Source organism: Manis pentadactyla, chromosome 2 (genome assembly GCF_030020395.1).
Source record: "Manis pentadactyla isolate mManPen7 chromosome 2, mManPen7.hap1, whole genome shotgun sequence".
Lineage (NCBI taxonomy): Eukaryota > Metazoa > Chordata > Mammalia > Pholidota > Manidae > Manis > Manis pentadactyla.
In genome coordinates, this window is record NC_080020.1 from 213,204,870 (window position 1) to 213,221,490 (window position 16,621).

General features: G+C 36.9%; 1 protein-coding gene across 4 annotated transcripts in view; it reads right to left on the reverse strand.

The window, feature by feature from the left end:
• Window positions 1–1,205: 1,205 nt before the first annotated feature.
• The window catches only part of CLIP4 (CAP-Gly domain containing linker protein family member 4), a 62,216-nt gene continuing 46,800 nt past the window's right edge, over window positions 1,206–16,621 (reverse strand). For all 4 annotated transcript variants that reach the window (XM_036903605.2, XM_057497301.1, XM_057497300.1 and 1 more), the window contains exons 15-16: window positions 8,091–8,163; window positions 1,206–2,948 (exon numbers count right to left, since the gene is read on the reverse strand). In XM_036903605.2, the coding sequence (XP_036759500.2) occupies window positions 2,630–2,948; window positions 8,091–8,163 (392 nt within the window). In that variant the 3' untranslated portion in view covers window positions 1,206–2,629. The remainder of the gene's footprint in view (window positions 2,949–8,090; window positions 8,164–16,621) is intronic.

Genomic DNA, 16,621 nt, shown 5'->3' on the forward strand with positions numbered 1-16,621 from the left:
TCTCCTCTTTCCTTCTTTACCTAGCAAAATTTACCCATCCTGTGCTTCCTCTCTCAGGGCTACCTGTCCAAAGCTAGCTAGATAGTATCTACTTTGAACAACCAATAGCCTTCAGTGCCTCTGTTCATTCAACAAGCAATTACTGAACATCTACTAGGTGCCAAGTGTTATTCCAGATGTTAGGGATAAAATGGACAAAACAACAAAATTCCATCCCTCCATCTAGTGAGGGAAGAGAAAAATAATAAGCCAAATGTTTAGCATGACCAAGGGTGGTGAATGCTAAGAAGAAAAATAAAACATGAAGAGGACAGCAGCGTGCACAGATTTGTACCAAGTTGTCTCAAAGTCTCAGAGTTCAGGTGCAGCAAATGTCTGTATCTGAACATTTCTAAGGACTTAAAAATATTGCTACCAAATTACCCTAAAATATAAAAGCAAAACTTTTCAGTAGGTAATTATTTATATTTTTAAGTCTAAATTAAAAATATTCTGTCTTACCGTAAACAAATGAAATCCCACTGGCATAAAGAAAGTTAAACAATTTAAGAGAACTATAGAAACACATTCTTTTCATAAATGTCTCTCTAAATGTCCACCAGAACAATGTAATAGAGGGTGACTGCAAATATTACTTGTTCAGTAGAAAGCATGATACTTTTTAAGACTCTTTATAGAGATAGGGCAGATCCAAGTCGTTACCACACCAAAGAAAAGGTACACAGCATCTGTACTCCTGAGGTACTGGGAAAAGCAGAGTGGCAGGTGGGGTAAAGGACAAGATGGCATTCCAGAATCAAAACAGCATCCCTCTTTATTAATGCTCATTTAGAAGTGAACTTTGAATGACATTTAATAAGCAAAACACAATGAAAACACCCGATTTGTATGTATACTATATGTAAACATACACATTATATGGATTTAATAATACTAAATATGAGAACAATTGATTCTCTGACCTCAAAATGAATTCAGTGTTAGCATTACTGTGTCTAACTTAAAGTGTTTCATATTTAACAGGAAAAATTATGGACATCCAAGTTCAGTGTAGTCATGGATTTCACAATAAGGTATAAATAGAATTTTTAAGAAATAAGAAATAAGCTCTATAATAAAATAAATGTACTTTTGAATCACAATACAGTCGTTTTCTTCAATCAATAAAAATATTCCTAGATTATAAAGCAGCTTTATTTTGCAAGTGTATTTCAGGAAAATAGCTCTAGTCATATTTGGAATACCACACTTTTTTTAAAAGGCAACAAAGCAAAAAAACTTAGATTTCAAATAGTATATTGCAAAATACTTCAACATGTTTCCAAGCACAAAGTGAGCTCGATTCAGAATGATACTTTTAATCTTATAAAGCAAACTGTTCCAATATTTCTGTGGTAGTCTAAAGTCTAAATATCTACAATAAAAAATAAATCTTTACATATATAGGACATAAACTTCAATACATATCCACGATACAAATGTTTTGCATTATTACATCACTCTATTGTGAAGCTTAGTTTGCTAACACGTGCTTGAAAAGGAAAATGAAAACATGATACGGTTCTGTAGCTTGACTGCAGGCTGCATTTTGCAACAATTGAAAATATGAAAATAGCAATGACAGCAAGCACACTGCCAACTTAAAAAACTGTGAAATCACAAACATTTAAATGAATAGATACTACATTCTTCCTAACACATCTTAATTTGCTCTCTTCTCATAAATACTTTTTTTTAATGTTTTTCATATCCCAGGAGGAAATGATGACAAATTCTCTGCAAAGATGAAAGTGCATCATGTTTTAAAAGTGCTTCATGTGTGTATGTTTTATAAATATATCCAGTAAGGAATTCAATAAAGTATGCACAAAAAATTCACAAATCAAATGAAGGGTTTCTGTGGTTCAGTCACCACCACAGAAGAACAGTATGAGATTATACCTTTTGTGTAGGGGAAAGAGCATGGGCCACAGGTTGAGACCCATGTTTTCTTCGTAGCCCTGTTAACCAGCTAGCTAGTTAGCACCCGGGGTAACAGAGCACTGCCTTACACCTCCATTTCTGGATTTGGCAATGGTGAGAGAGGCTGAGCTCCAGAGCCTCAAAGGCCCAACCAGCTCCAAAGTTTTACTGTGTCTTAGATGGAGCATTCCTCAAAGGGCAAAGTATTCTACTGAAAAATACACTAGTCATATGGATACTATTCTCTTATTGTACTTGTTGGCACATAAATAAATTAAAACGCCAAAAATACTTGACCGAAAAAGGTCACGTGAATGTCATGTGTTAACCAAAATGAGTGAAAAACTTCACAAATGTGGCATATGTGTGTGCAAAATTGTGTGTGCAAAAATTAAACAGAGTAAGCAACATCAGCTGGTCACCTAATGGCACATTATTTCCTAAGTCTCAGAATTTTCTTGGGTCAGAATGCTTATTTTGAAATTACTCTAAGAGAGCCATGAAACCCACAGCTCATATTTCTAGCTTTTCAAAGGAGTCTCTGAATTAGTTTTTACAAAGATAGCTATAGTTTCAAATTTTAAATAATGGCTAAATAGAGTAAACCATTTGCCATGGACTCTTTTGTTTTACACCACATATATATATATTTATATATGAAGTTAACTCAACAACTCTCCCCCACAAGCTGTGACCCGTTTATTCCCCGGTAGGTGACTCTGCTCGGCCTGACCAAGACTCCATGGCTGGGCTTACAGGTGAAATAGCGTCTGTCGCCCACCGCTCCGTCATTCTTCCCCTTGGCCGTTCGAAGCTCAAGTCCGAGCCAGATCCCTGGAGCGAAGTCAGTGGGGCCCACGTACCTAACAGTGCCCATCTCGCTGGAGCTGGTGAGGAGGACCTGGGAGCCCTCGTGCAGCCTCACACTCGCCTCGAGGCCGCCCGGGGCGGTGCTGCTCCAGCTCCGGCGCAGAGCAGTTTTCGATCTGGTCGGGCAGGGGCGGAAAGGAAGAACATCTCTAAGTACGAAAGCCACGTGATGCAATTTATCATATTCCACTGCCAGATTCACAACTGACGTGCAAAAGAAAATACTTTTTCATAACCCTATTTTTAAAATTCTAAACAGCAATTATTATAATATACTTTTGTTTAACATTCAAACAGTTTTTCTCTTTTGGCTGTATTACTACTACCCTAATCTGGATTTAACATTTCATTAGCATGTATATATATATACTATACATATGTATATGTACATATGTGCTTTCAGTAAAATAGCAATTAGAAAATATACTCTTATTGAACTGCTATCAACATTATCACATAAAGCAAAATGAAAAGAACCTAGCATTCTGCCCATGGTAAAACAAAATTACCTTTTGTTCACTTGTTGAATATTTCTTTACATGAAGACAATTTTTGAATTGTTCATCTGCCACTCAGAAAATAAATGTACATATATATCTTCTATGAACGGACCTCACTTACACTTAAGGGCTTACCTCCCTCCCTGCTACCATTACGGAGGCTCTCAGTTGCCCGGAGCAGGATTCCTGTCCTTCTCTCTGAACAAAATATTACATACAATGTACTGCCTCCCAGTACCACCACCAATGCAACCTGACACCAACTACCGGGCTCCCTGGGACCTGTCCAGGGACTCAAGCCGACAAGCCCTCGAGCTTCCGCCACTAACCCCAGGAAGCAGCTGACCCTGAACACTCACTCACACAGAAACTTTACCAGGATCTGGTTGCTCTACGACCTGGGATGTCCCCAGGTGGTTATCCAGAAAGCACCACCAGCGGGGCCTCCTGCACTCCAGCCGCGCGACCCCTCCTCCAGAAGAACCTTTCTCCCCACTCCCAAAGCAGAACCTGTTGGCAAGACTGCATGGCGTCTGACTGCAGAACAGAATCTGGGTCCTGCTTCCTATTTTATTTTACTTTCTTTATTTTCTAATACACTGTCACACACAATGTCTTCATTTCCTCCCATTAGCAACCCTTTAGAAAGGAAGAGCACTCTAATTTTATGGGGAGGAAAACTGAGGTCCAAAGACTTGTCCTAAGCCAATTTCCCACTAAGTGATAGAATTCTAGTTTAGAAGACATAATGGAAAAGCATATTATTTACCATGTCAAATGCACAAAGATAAAGTTTACAAACAACACATAATACCTGTAAGAAAAGTATAAATATTCACTAACGAACATACAAGGGAAAAATTAAGAGCTTTGTCCCTGGATAGAAACAGATATGTCAGTTTTCCCCCAAACTCACCCCCAAAGGGGCACTATTTATAGAATCACAAAATAACTCTAAATGTCACATAAATGATGACAACATCTATTATTTCCTGAGCACTCACTATGTGCCAAACACTTCACATACATTATTCTCATCCAACCTCATTTGAACCAGTAAAGTAGGCATTATCTCCTAATGGAAGAGGAATTCAAGGCTCAAAATAATTAAGCTATTTGCCTAATGTCAGAGAGATGGTAAAGAGGAGAGATGGGGCTCAAATCCAAGGCTGTCCATGCACAAAGGCCAGGCCTTACAACCATAATGGGTATTAGTAATTAAGAAAAGACAGAGAGAGAATACAGTAATATTTATATTGTCATTATGTTAAATTATAAAGTCACAATAATTAAAACTGTGTGGCCCTGGCTCAAGAATGTACTTTTGACACAGGAAAGATATCTTAGAAAAATACACATCATTATTTCTTATGTGACAAAGTAAAACTTCAAATCAGTGGAAAAGGAGTAAACATTCAATTAGGAATGCTGTAAAAATTAATATTTTGGGAAAAAGAATATTATTCTTACCACACATTATGAGTTAAAATAAATTCAAATAGACTAAAGGGTCAAATGCATAAATTGAAAAAAAGAAAGAACTGGAAGAAAATAAAGCCCATCACACCCATACCCACACACACTCAGAGGTGGGGAGGGACGGATAGATACATGTTGTAAAAGTTTGGCACTTACCAGTAGTTAAGCTATGATTTCTTTTTATTTATTATGTCATGAAAATGTTCCCATATCACAACACAGACTTTAACAACACTGCAAAAATCGCACTATGGGAAACTATTAAAGAATCTAGGATATAACCAGAGGAAAGGCTTTCAAAGGGTATAAGGAGTATGATTTGTCCAACTTTACTTAAAAATTCAGATACACGTTTTAGGAAAAACTGGAAAAGTATATGCCAAAATGCTACCGGTGATATCTCACCTAGGTGATAAAATTACAGGTAACCTTTTATCTGAATTTAATTTTTCATAATTTTTCAAATTTTGTACAATGAACTCACACAATCAAAAAGTTTTTAAAGGAAGAACAAGTAATAAATGAATTCAAAAGCTAAACCAAAAATCAATGGTTTGGGTAAAGACAACATTGTATTAAGAATGATTTGGCAAAGCTCTAAAAGCCCAAGGAAATAAGAAATTTAGAATTATACTAGATTTGAGGGCTCTGTGTACTCATTCAAAAACATTAACTGACCATCTCTGAAATGGCAAGCCTGGGACCAGGTCCCAGCGTGGACGCGTGATCAGGAACATGTTACAGATACTGCAGGAAAGATGGCCCAGCACGGAAGGGGCACAAAAGAGGAAGGACTCTGCCTGCTCTTAAGGTCTCAGGGAAGATACTCCAGTGAGGAAGTGACACCTGAGCTCACTTGACAGATAAGCAGACAGTAAAGGGAAGCAGGCATAGTCATGTCAGCAAAATACAGTATGTATTGCTTTGTCTTTTAACAGCACAGAGGGTTTTGAGAACTGCTAGTCACTTGTGAGGATATTTGCACGAGACACAAGTCAGTAGGGAGACAGGAGCCGACTGTGCAGCCCTTTACTCGCTGTGCCGAGGACTCTGGACATGGAATGGCGGAACCTGCAGCAAACTGGATTACATGAGTTCTACCTAAAGACATTCACATCTGAGCAGACCAAGTAAATCCTATCATAGGCTGGATTCCCCAGCTGGACACAATAAAGACTCTTAAGCAGACACATTGTGAAAACATGAGAGCAGCTGAAATAGGTTGGTCCCGTGGGGATGGGTGTGGTGACGGGGGAGGCAGATCAACGGTTGGGCGTTTCTGGGCTGAGGGAGGGCGCCGTGAGCCTCCAGGGCGCTGGGACGCTGCACTGAGGTCTCCTGCTCCCTCTCCTGCTGCCCCCACTCTGGGCATCGGATACTCATAGGATTCCAACAGTACAAGAACTGCTTCCAACCCCTTTCCAGCAGTTTTTCCTCTGAATGACATGCTTTCATCACTGCCATCTGGAAAAGCAAATCCTGTCCCTTCCCGGAAAGGCCCCGAGTCGCTACTTCCCCTGCCCTCAGTTCTCTTCCACGCTCATTGGGGCCAACATGTCCCTTGTCCCCAGTTCTTACCCAGGAATTTGCATATTTTGTATGTTTTCCATCCTTCTTCTGAAAGTATCATTTATTTCCATATGAATGGACAAGAAAATGGTACTGTGCTTAGGAAATCTCCATAATTCATTTTCCCAACCCACATTCTTAAAACTACATCATGGGACCAGATTAACAGCAGCACAACACCCCCCCCCACCCCTGCCCCTTCAGCGGAAGGTCCCCTGACCACTCTAAAGTCTCTCTTACCCCAAAGATCAGGGACAGACTTCCTAGTACCTGCCAAAACCTGAAGTCTTTCTTTTGTTCCTTAAAACAGTGGTCACCAAATACTTTGGTCACACACTATGTAAGTAAAAATAAGTAAATTTTTTGAATTGATTACATATCCTCAATTATTTTTCTTTTTCTAAACAGGCACAAGTCCCAATCTGTAGAAGTATCAATAAATCTTCATTTCTTTTCATGTGTATAGGAAACAAACAGAAGTACTGATACTTTTTTCTCATGGCAGCAGGTTATCTTGTGTGTAATCGTACATGCTGTACAGTTTGCACAGTTCAAATTTTTGCTCCCACCCTTGTTTCTCTGAATCACGCTCTTCCACTCACCCACATCTTAACATTGGTTTTTGACACACCTCCTCCTTCAGAATCCTTTATATCCTGGTTGTCTCTTCTCAGTAATTTTTTCCATTCTGCCTAAGAACTCTTCAATAGCTCCAATAAACCACAGCATAAAGCTCTGCCCTTAAACTCATTCAGCTACTCAAGTGAAGAGACCAATTTCAAGATTCTCAAAATTGCTGACAGCTTTAAGGAAGAAAATATACAAAAAAACAAAACCCACTAAACAGTCCCTAACAGCACCTTAGGACAAGTCGGGACCTCAAGTGAAATGTCAGATACTTTGTGAAACCTCTGGATCACTCATGCCGCATGAATGATACACTTCCTGCCTGTTGCTCAGCTCATCCTCAAGTTGTAGTGCCTGCTAGGGCCCCGCTACTAAAAGCAAGGATGTGTGCTTCCCTAGTCAGCCAGCCTTCCGCACCCCAGGGCCTTGGTCATAGGTTACTGGGAGTATTTAAAATTAAAAAAGAACTCCTAAATCCAGTCAGTCAAGAGCCTCATCTTCCTCTAAAAGTAAAAAAGTTTCTAAAAGTTTCAGAAAAGTTTTAGGGGTAGTAAAGTGGGTCTGGGGTAAATAAATATAAATGAAAAAGAGAAAAGAGTATCTTCTCTACAAAAAACAAACAAAAAAAGCATTTTAAGCAGCATATTCTACAACAGGAAGTAGAAGGTTTTTTTTAAATAACTGTAAGATCACCTTATGCAAATAGGCCTGACATTTCTTTCACAATTACCAAAAATATTAAATCAAATCTCTGACTAATTAAGTAAACAGAGTTTAAAATCAATCCACCCTATGCAATGACAACACCAAATGTAAACCCCTCCAACTTTGATTAACATACTAAACCTCTCTGAATATATGAAGTATACTACTTGTAGTTACTGGTGACATTTTTAATACAGCTTGCATAGAAAGGAGGAAGGTTTCTTCCCAACATACTCCTCACACCTTTTCTCCTAAGTGTTAAAATTCTACCAAGCAATGTAAAATTCTACCAAGATACAAAATTCCATTTTTCTTCCTTCACAGAATCCTGTCATGCTCATCTTGAAAGGTGTTTTTCTAAATCTTCTTAATACTCACTTGGCAAAAGCATTTCTTCTGTTAATTTCTTTTTGGGAAGAAGCCGAAGTGGTACTGAAACTTCTCCTAAAACCTAAATATGAAATTAAGGTCAGAAGAGGAAAAATAAACCACAAATTTGCAATCCTTATTAAAAGTTATCTTTTATCATTTCTTCTACAGATGTTGTATTACATCAAATATTTCTTTGAAAATAGAAAACAAAAAAAAGCATATATAGAATATAGTAATTATTACAAACAATAATTTATAGTGACAAACTGTTATCTTACCTTTTACATCATGTTATTGCACATATATGGATATGTTAAGATTATGACATCAAAACTAAATTACACATTGATAAAGCTGGATTTGCTTACTCTCAAATATTATAATCTTGATAAATCATACAAAAAAAGATAAAAGTGGTTTTTAAAAACACTATAACTGAACATAACCCATTTATAAATACAGAACAATAACTTCAGAGCTTATGATTGTGGGTGTCCCCAAATGAGAAAATTATTTTAAAAAAAGACTTCACAAAAGGTAAATTTGTGAAAATATGTTTTTAGAAAAGAAAAGAATGGGATTTCTGGTTCTGACAGTTATGACAGACCAGATGTGCTAAATGAATCTCTTGATTGAAGTGAGTATAATTTAAAGCAGCTCTAATTAAAAAAAAAAATTCAGTTGCACTGACGCAAAAGGTACAATTTCAAAAGGACCAAAAACCAAAAAGAGAAACCAGGAGAGGTAACCAACAACCAAAGCAATCTACCATTGTGCACCACGAGTCTGGCCCTGAATTCTAGAGAACTCAGGCTTCTGCCATACTGGCCGCAGGGGAGACAGGGAAGGACAGAAAGCCTGGGGCCTGGAAAGATGGGGATCTGAACAAAGACTCCTGGTTATACTGAGGATCTAAACAGCATACCTTAGTTGAAGGTTAAAAAAGAAACCAAATGAAACGTCATTCAGACAAAGACAAGGAAAGAAAAGTGGCTCGTGTCAACCTTAATGCTCAAAGAAGGCAAAATTTTCTCCTCTCAAAATTTATGACCATAAGCCAAAATATTTTATCAGTGTAACATAAAAAACATTGCAGAGAATGTAAATAAATGAAAGTAGTCCCAGGTTAGCAGTGCTTCCAAACAACTGGCAGAAATTAATATAATCTTCTCTGGAGGCATCAACACAAGCTTCAAGAATTCTCATACAGTAAATTCCAAGTAAAATAAGGATTTCATAATAATAATTTACAAAACTCACAAGGAAAGGAAGCACTGTAAGTTAGGCTCAACAGAAACAGATGGCAGACTAAGACTTCAGATATTAAATTATTTAATATAAAACAAAATAACATGAAAATGTTTAAAGACATAAAATAAAAATGTGTAAATGTGGGGAAAAAAAATAAACAACATTAAGTAATAACCAAAGCAGTTTCCAAAATGAAATGAAAATTTTATAATTAAAAACCTGTGACTAGCTTAAGCAGTAGAATAAACAGAGCTGAAGAAAGAATCAGGGAACAGAAAGACAGATTTGAACTTGTCTAGAAATGCAGCCCAGAGACAAAAGTTGTGAAAAATATGAAAGACACATGGAAAGTGAGAAAGTCAACTGTACCACTCATCAGTTTCAGAAGAAGATAAAAAGAATGAAAGAGTAAATATCTTAAGTATATGGACAAGAATTTTACAGACTTGATCAAAGATACTAGTTCACAGATCTAGGGAAATTCATGATGCCAAACTGGATAAACAAAAAGAAATCTCCACCTAGACACATCATAATGAGACTGTACAACACAAAGGAAATAGAGGAGATCTTTAAATACAGTCAAAAAGAAAATATAAATCACCTATAACAATATTAGTTAGACTTACAGCGGACTTCTCAAAAAAAACAACAGACAAAAAATGGTAAAATTCTATTGTCAATGTGCAGGGAGAAAATATCTTTCAAACTAAAATTTTCACCAAATTTTAGTCTCACCCAGTAAAACTATCATTAGAAAAGACAGACAAAAACTGAGACAGTTTGCTACCAACAGACCCTTTCTAAAAGAAATTTTAAAGAATATACATGAGTGGAAGCTCTGAGAATTAATGTTTAATTTAGATTTGATTATTTACATTTTACATTTAGATCTATGATTCACTGAGTTAATTTTTGTGAAAGGTGTAAGGTCCGTGTCTAGATCGACATTTTTGTATGTGAATGTCTAGTTGTCCCAGCACCATTTGTTGAAAAGACTATCCTTTCTCCATTGGCCTTGACTTTATTCTTTGTTAAAGCTCAGTTAATTGTACTTATGTGGGCCTATTTCTGGGCTCTTTATTCTCTTTCCACTGACCTATCTGTCTTTGATTCCCAAGTGGAAGTTCTGAGGATTAATGACTAAAGATATTGGTAAATATGTGAGCAAATTAAATAAGTCTTGATTGTATATAAAAACCATTAATACAAAATTTGTGGGGGAACTAAAATAGAAACTAAATAACTCAGTTTATAAGTATCTTTTATTATTTGGGAAAGAGTAAATATGATTAACTTTAGACTTTGCTAAGTATGTATGTCAAAGTGCCTATAGTAATTATTAAGAAGCATATTCATACAGTATAACTTCTGCACAAGTAGAGGAGAGACGGGAAAAAAAGAAGGGGTAGGAATATAACCAGAATAAAGTCATAAAAAAAAAAGCATAAAAGAGTTGAAAAGTCAGAAAACAAGTGAAAAAGCATAAATACAAATATATTAGTAATGACAATAAATGTAAATAAGTGAAACTTGCAAGTTAAAAGCCAACAATTGTCAGACCATTAAATTTTTTTTAAATAAAAATCAAACTATGTTCTATTTAGAACTATGTTCAATTTAGAAAATATTCCAAAAATGTCAAGACATAGAATGGTTACAAGACAATGGATAGAAAAAGATATATCAGGTAAAAACTTAACCAAAAGAAAGCTGACATAAAGTAAAAAAATTATTATAAAAGCAATACCATTTACATTAACAACAAAAAAATGAAATCTGTAGGTATTGATCTAATAAAACATATAAAATCTACATGAGGAAAGCTATAAAACTCTGATGAAAGAAATCAAAGAAGACCTAAATAAATGGAGAGGTATTCTACATTCATAGATAATACAAAATTTGCGGGGGAAGTAAAAGAGAAACTAAATAACTCAGTTTCTAACTATTTTTTATTATTTGGGATATGGATAGCAGACTGAGTATTAGTAAGATGTCAGTTCTTCACAATTTGATCTACACATTCAATGCAATCCCAATCAAAATCAAAATTTTTGTGAACATCAAAAAAATGATTGTAAAGTTTATAGGGAAAGGCAAAAGGCCTAGAAGAACCAGCACAATAATGACGGAGAATATAAAAGTCAGAGGACTGACACTACTCAACTTGAAGAATTAGTATAAAGCTACAGTAACCAAGACAGTGTGGTATTTGCAGAACAAGAGGCAAATAGGTCAGTGGAAGAGAACAGGGAGCCCAGAACTAGACCTACACAAGTACAGTCAACTGATCTTTAACAAAGAGCAAAGTCAAGGACAATGGAGAAAGGATAGTCTTTTCAACAAATGGTGCTGGGACAACTAGACATTCACATGCAAAAAAGTAGATCTAGACACAGATCTTACACCTTTCACAAAAACTCACTCGAATTATAGACTTAAATATAAAATGCAAAACTATAAATCTCCTAGAGGATAACACCGGAGAAATCAGGGTGATCTTGGGTTGAGCAATTACATTTTAGATACAATATCGAAAGCACAACCCATGAAAGAAAAAACTTGTAACTCGGACTTCATTAAAATTTAAAACTTCTGCTCTCTGATTGACACTGTTAAGACAATGAAAAGATAAGCCAGACTGAGAAAATATTTGCAAAATACATTCTGATAAAGGTCTAGTATCCCAAACATATAAAGAACTCTAAAATTCTATCATTAGAAAGCAAGCACAATTTAAAAATGGACAAAATATCTGAATGGACACTAAAGGAGGCATACAGATGGCAAATAAGTATAGGTAGAGATATTTAACATCTGTTATGGGCTAAACTATACCCCCTCAAAATTTATATATTGAAGTCCCAACTTAGTATCTGATAATGGGACTGCGTTTAGAGAGAGAGCCTTTAATTAAGTAATTAAATTTAAAATGAGAGCATATGGGTGGCCCCTAAACCAGTATGACTGGTGTCCTTTTAAGAAGAGATTAGGGTAAGAGGAGAGAAGATGGCACATGAGAAGTGAGGCAGAAACCTCCTTCCTAAACCACATATAACACAAAAATATAGCAAATACCATTAATCTTGAAAAAGCAACCTGAAGACTGAGACAGACTGCCTACAACTGGGGAAAAACCTCACAGAAAAGGGTAAAGTAGCAAAGCTGCGATCTGGAGGGAGCCAAGCCCTCCCCCCACTCCAGCTCACCGGCAGGAGGAAGAGAAACAGAGCAGGGAGAGAGTAGAAGCACAGGACTGCCAAACACCCACCCCTGGGGATCTGCTCCAGGAGCACAAACCCATATCACATGGTGCTCTGGAGATTAGTGGGGTTGGAAAGCAAAGACGGGCAGAATACTTGGAGACTGAGATTGCAGCCACTTCTAGAGAACAGGTACCCACAACTGGCCACTCCAGGACAAAACAAAGGTGCGTACTTTGAAACACCTCCCAACAGGGAGAGGGGTGGTAAAGGAGCAAGGATTACACAGAGCTTGCTTCTCAGGAGAAAGGACAGGTGGACAAAATCATCCTGGCACACTCAGCCCAGCAGCTTGGGAACTTTCAGGAGCTTCAGGAGCTCCATGCCCCTGGCTGGCAATGCAGGGCCGAGGCCCCCCACTGCATTATGCAGCCTGCAGCTCCATCCTCCCAGCCAGCAATGGTTCACAACTCTGCTGGTCCTGCCATCGCACCAGGCCAGCCAGATGATGGCCTCAACTACGGTAGCTACTAGCCCTGGCAGTGGAGGTAGGCACTGAGCTGGGAAGCAGAAAGAGCTCTTTCCTCCCATCAGGCACCAGCACCACTCGCTTGTGACCCCCGCCATCATTCCAGGGACTGGGCAGCTCCAGAAAATAGAATTTCTGGGAACTAGAGGGCACCACCTATACAATGTTATTATTCCATAGGAATCATAAGGAATGTGAAATGGCAAAAGAATCTTGTACAGACCACAATCCCTCAAATACCAGAAAGAGGGCTAAGTGAAACTGAAATCACCAATCTTCTTGATAAAGATTTCAAAATAAGAATAAAAAATATGCTCACAGAGCAACAGAAAAAATATTCAACATCTCAGGGAGAATGTCAAGAAAGAGATAGAAACTTTGAAAAATACAGTATCTGAAATGAAACATACAATGGAGGGATTTAAAAGCAGATTCGATGGCGTAGAGGAGAGAGTAAATTAAATAGAAATTAGAGAACAGGAATACAAAGAAATTGAGGCAAGAGAGAAAAAAGGATCTCTAGGAATGAAAGAATAATAAGAGAACTGTGTGACCAATCCAAACATAACAATATTCACATTACACGGCTACCAGAAAAAGAAGAGAGAGGAAAAGGGAAAGTCTCTTTGAGGAAATAATTGCTGAAAACTTCCCCATTATGGGGAAGGAAATAGTCTCTCAGACAATGGGAGTACACAGATCTCCCAACACAAAGGACCCAAGGAGGACAACACTAAGACATATAATAAGTAAAATGTCAAAGATGAAAGACAGGGACAGAGTATTAAAAGCAGCCAGAGAGAGAAAAAGAACACATACAAAGGAAAACCCATCAGGCTATCATCAGACTTCTCAGCAGAAACCTTACAGGCCAGAAGGGAGTGGCATGATATATTTAATGCAATGAAACAGAAGGGCTTTGAATGAAGAATACTCTACCCAGCAAGATTATCATTTAAATTTGGAGGGATTAAACAATTTCCAAATAAGCAAAAGTTGAAGGAACTTACATCACACAAATGTAGTCTCTACACTGTATTTTAAAGGGACTGCTATAGATGGAAGAGATTCTAAGGCTAAATAGCTCTCACCAGAGAATATAAAACCACGGTAAAGGAAGTAGACCAATTAATTACTAAGCAAATGTAAAATTAAATACCCACAAATAAGTTAAGGGATACACAAAGCGTACAGAATACGACACTAATATATAAACAATGGAAGAGGAAGGAAAAGAAGGGAGAAAAAAAAACCTTTAGATTGTGCTTGAAATACCATAATAAGTGAGTTAAGTTAGGTTCTTAGATAGCAAAGAAGCTCCCCTCGAACCTTTGGTAACCAAAAATCTAAAGCCTGCTAATAGATTAACTACTAATTACTAATAGCAATTAGTACATATCTATCAATGATCACCCTAAATGTAGATGAACTGAATGCACCAATCAAAAGACACAGTTACGGAATGGATGAAAAAGCAAGACCCATCTGCATGCTGCCTACAAGGGATTCACTACAAACACAAAACATACACGACTAAAAGAGAAGGGATGGAAAAAGATTTTTCATGCAAATAATAAGGAAAAAAAAGCAATAGTTGAAGTACTTGTATCAGACAAAATAGACTTCAAAACAAAGAAAGTAACAAGAGACAAAGAGGGACATTACATAACGATAAAAGGGTCAGTCCAACAAGAGGTCATAACCTTTATAAATATCTATGTACCCAACATAGGAGGATCTAAATACTAACAGAATTAAAGGGGGAAATAGAATGCAATGCATTCATTCTAGGAGACTTCAACACACCACTCACTCCAAAGGACAGATCAACCAGACAGAAAATAAGTAAGGAGACAGAGACTTAGACAACACATTAGAACAGATGGACCTAACAGGCATCTACAGAACACTCCATCCAAAAGCAGCAGGATACACGTTCTTCCCAAGTGCACATGGAACATTTTCCAGAATAGATCACATGCTAGGCCACAAAAAGAGCCTCAGTAAATTCAGAAGGATGGAAATGGTACCAACCAGCTTCTCAAACCACAAAGGTATGAAACTAGAAATAAAGTACACAAAGAAAACATAAAAGCCCATAAACACATGGAGGCTTAACAACATGCTCCTAAATAATCAATGGATCAATGACCAAATAAAAACAGAGATCAAGAAATATATGGAGACAAATGAACACAACTCAACACCACAAAATAGCCATTCTAAGAGGGAAGTATACTGCAATACAGGCTTACCTCAAGAAAGAAGAACAATCCCAAATGAACAGTCTAAACTCACAATTAATGCAACTAGACAAAAAAGAACAAATGAAGCCCAAAGTCAGTAGAAGGAGAGACATAATAAAGATCAGTGCAAAATAAATAAAATTGAGAAGAATAAAACAATAATCAATGAAACCAGGAGCTGATTCTTCGAGAAAATAAACAAAACAGATAAACCCACAGCCAGACTTATGAAGAAAAAAAGAGAGTCTACATACATAAACAGAATCAGGAATGAGAAATGAAAAATCACTATGGACACCATAGAAATACAAAGCATTATTAGAGAATACTATGAAAAATTATATGCTAACAAACTGGATAACCTAGAAGAAATGGACAACTTTCTAGAAAAATACATTTCAAGACTGACCCACGAAGAAACAGAAAATCAGAACAGACCGATTACCAGTAATGAAATTGAATTGGTAACCAAAAAACTACCTAAGAACAAAATTCCTGGACCAGATGGCTTCACAGCTGAATTTTATCAAACATTTAGAGAAGACCGAATACCCATCCTCCTTAAAGTTTTCCAAAAGTAGAAGAGGAGGGAATACTTTCAAACTCATTCTATGATGTCAGCATCACTCTAATACCAAACCAGGCAAAGACACAACAAAAAAGAAAATTACAGACCAATATCCCTGATGAACATAGATGCAAAAATACTCAACAAAATATTAGCAAAACCAAATTCAAAAATGCATCAAAAAGATCATCCATCATGATCAAGTGGGATGGTAGAATATTTGAAAATCCATCAACATCATCTATTACATCAACAAAAAGAAGAAAATCACATGATCATCTCCATAGATGCTGAAAAAGCATTTGACAAAATTCAACATCCATTCATGATAACAACTCTCAACAAAATGGGTATAGAGGGCAAGCACCTCAACATAATAAAGGCCATTTACAATAAACCCACAGCCATCATACTTAACAGCAATAAGCTGAAAGCTTTTCCTCTAAGATCAGGAACAAGACAAGGATGCCACTCTCACTACTTTCATTCAACATAGTTCTGGAGGTCCTAGCCACGGCAATCAGACAACACACACACACACACACACAAAATCAATCCAGATTGATAAGGAAGAAGTTAAACTGTCACCATTTGCAGATGACATAATATTGTACATAAAAAGCCCTAAAGAATCTATCCCAAATCTACTAGAACTAGTAACTGAATTCAGCAAAGTTGCAGGATACAAAATTAATATACAGAAATCTGTTGCATTCCTATATACTAACAATGAACTA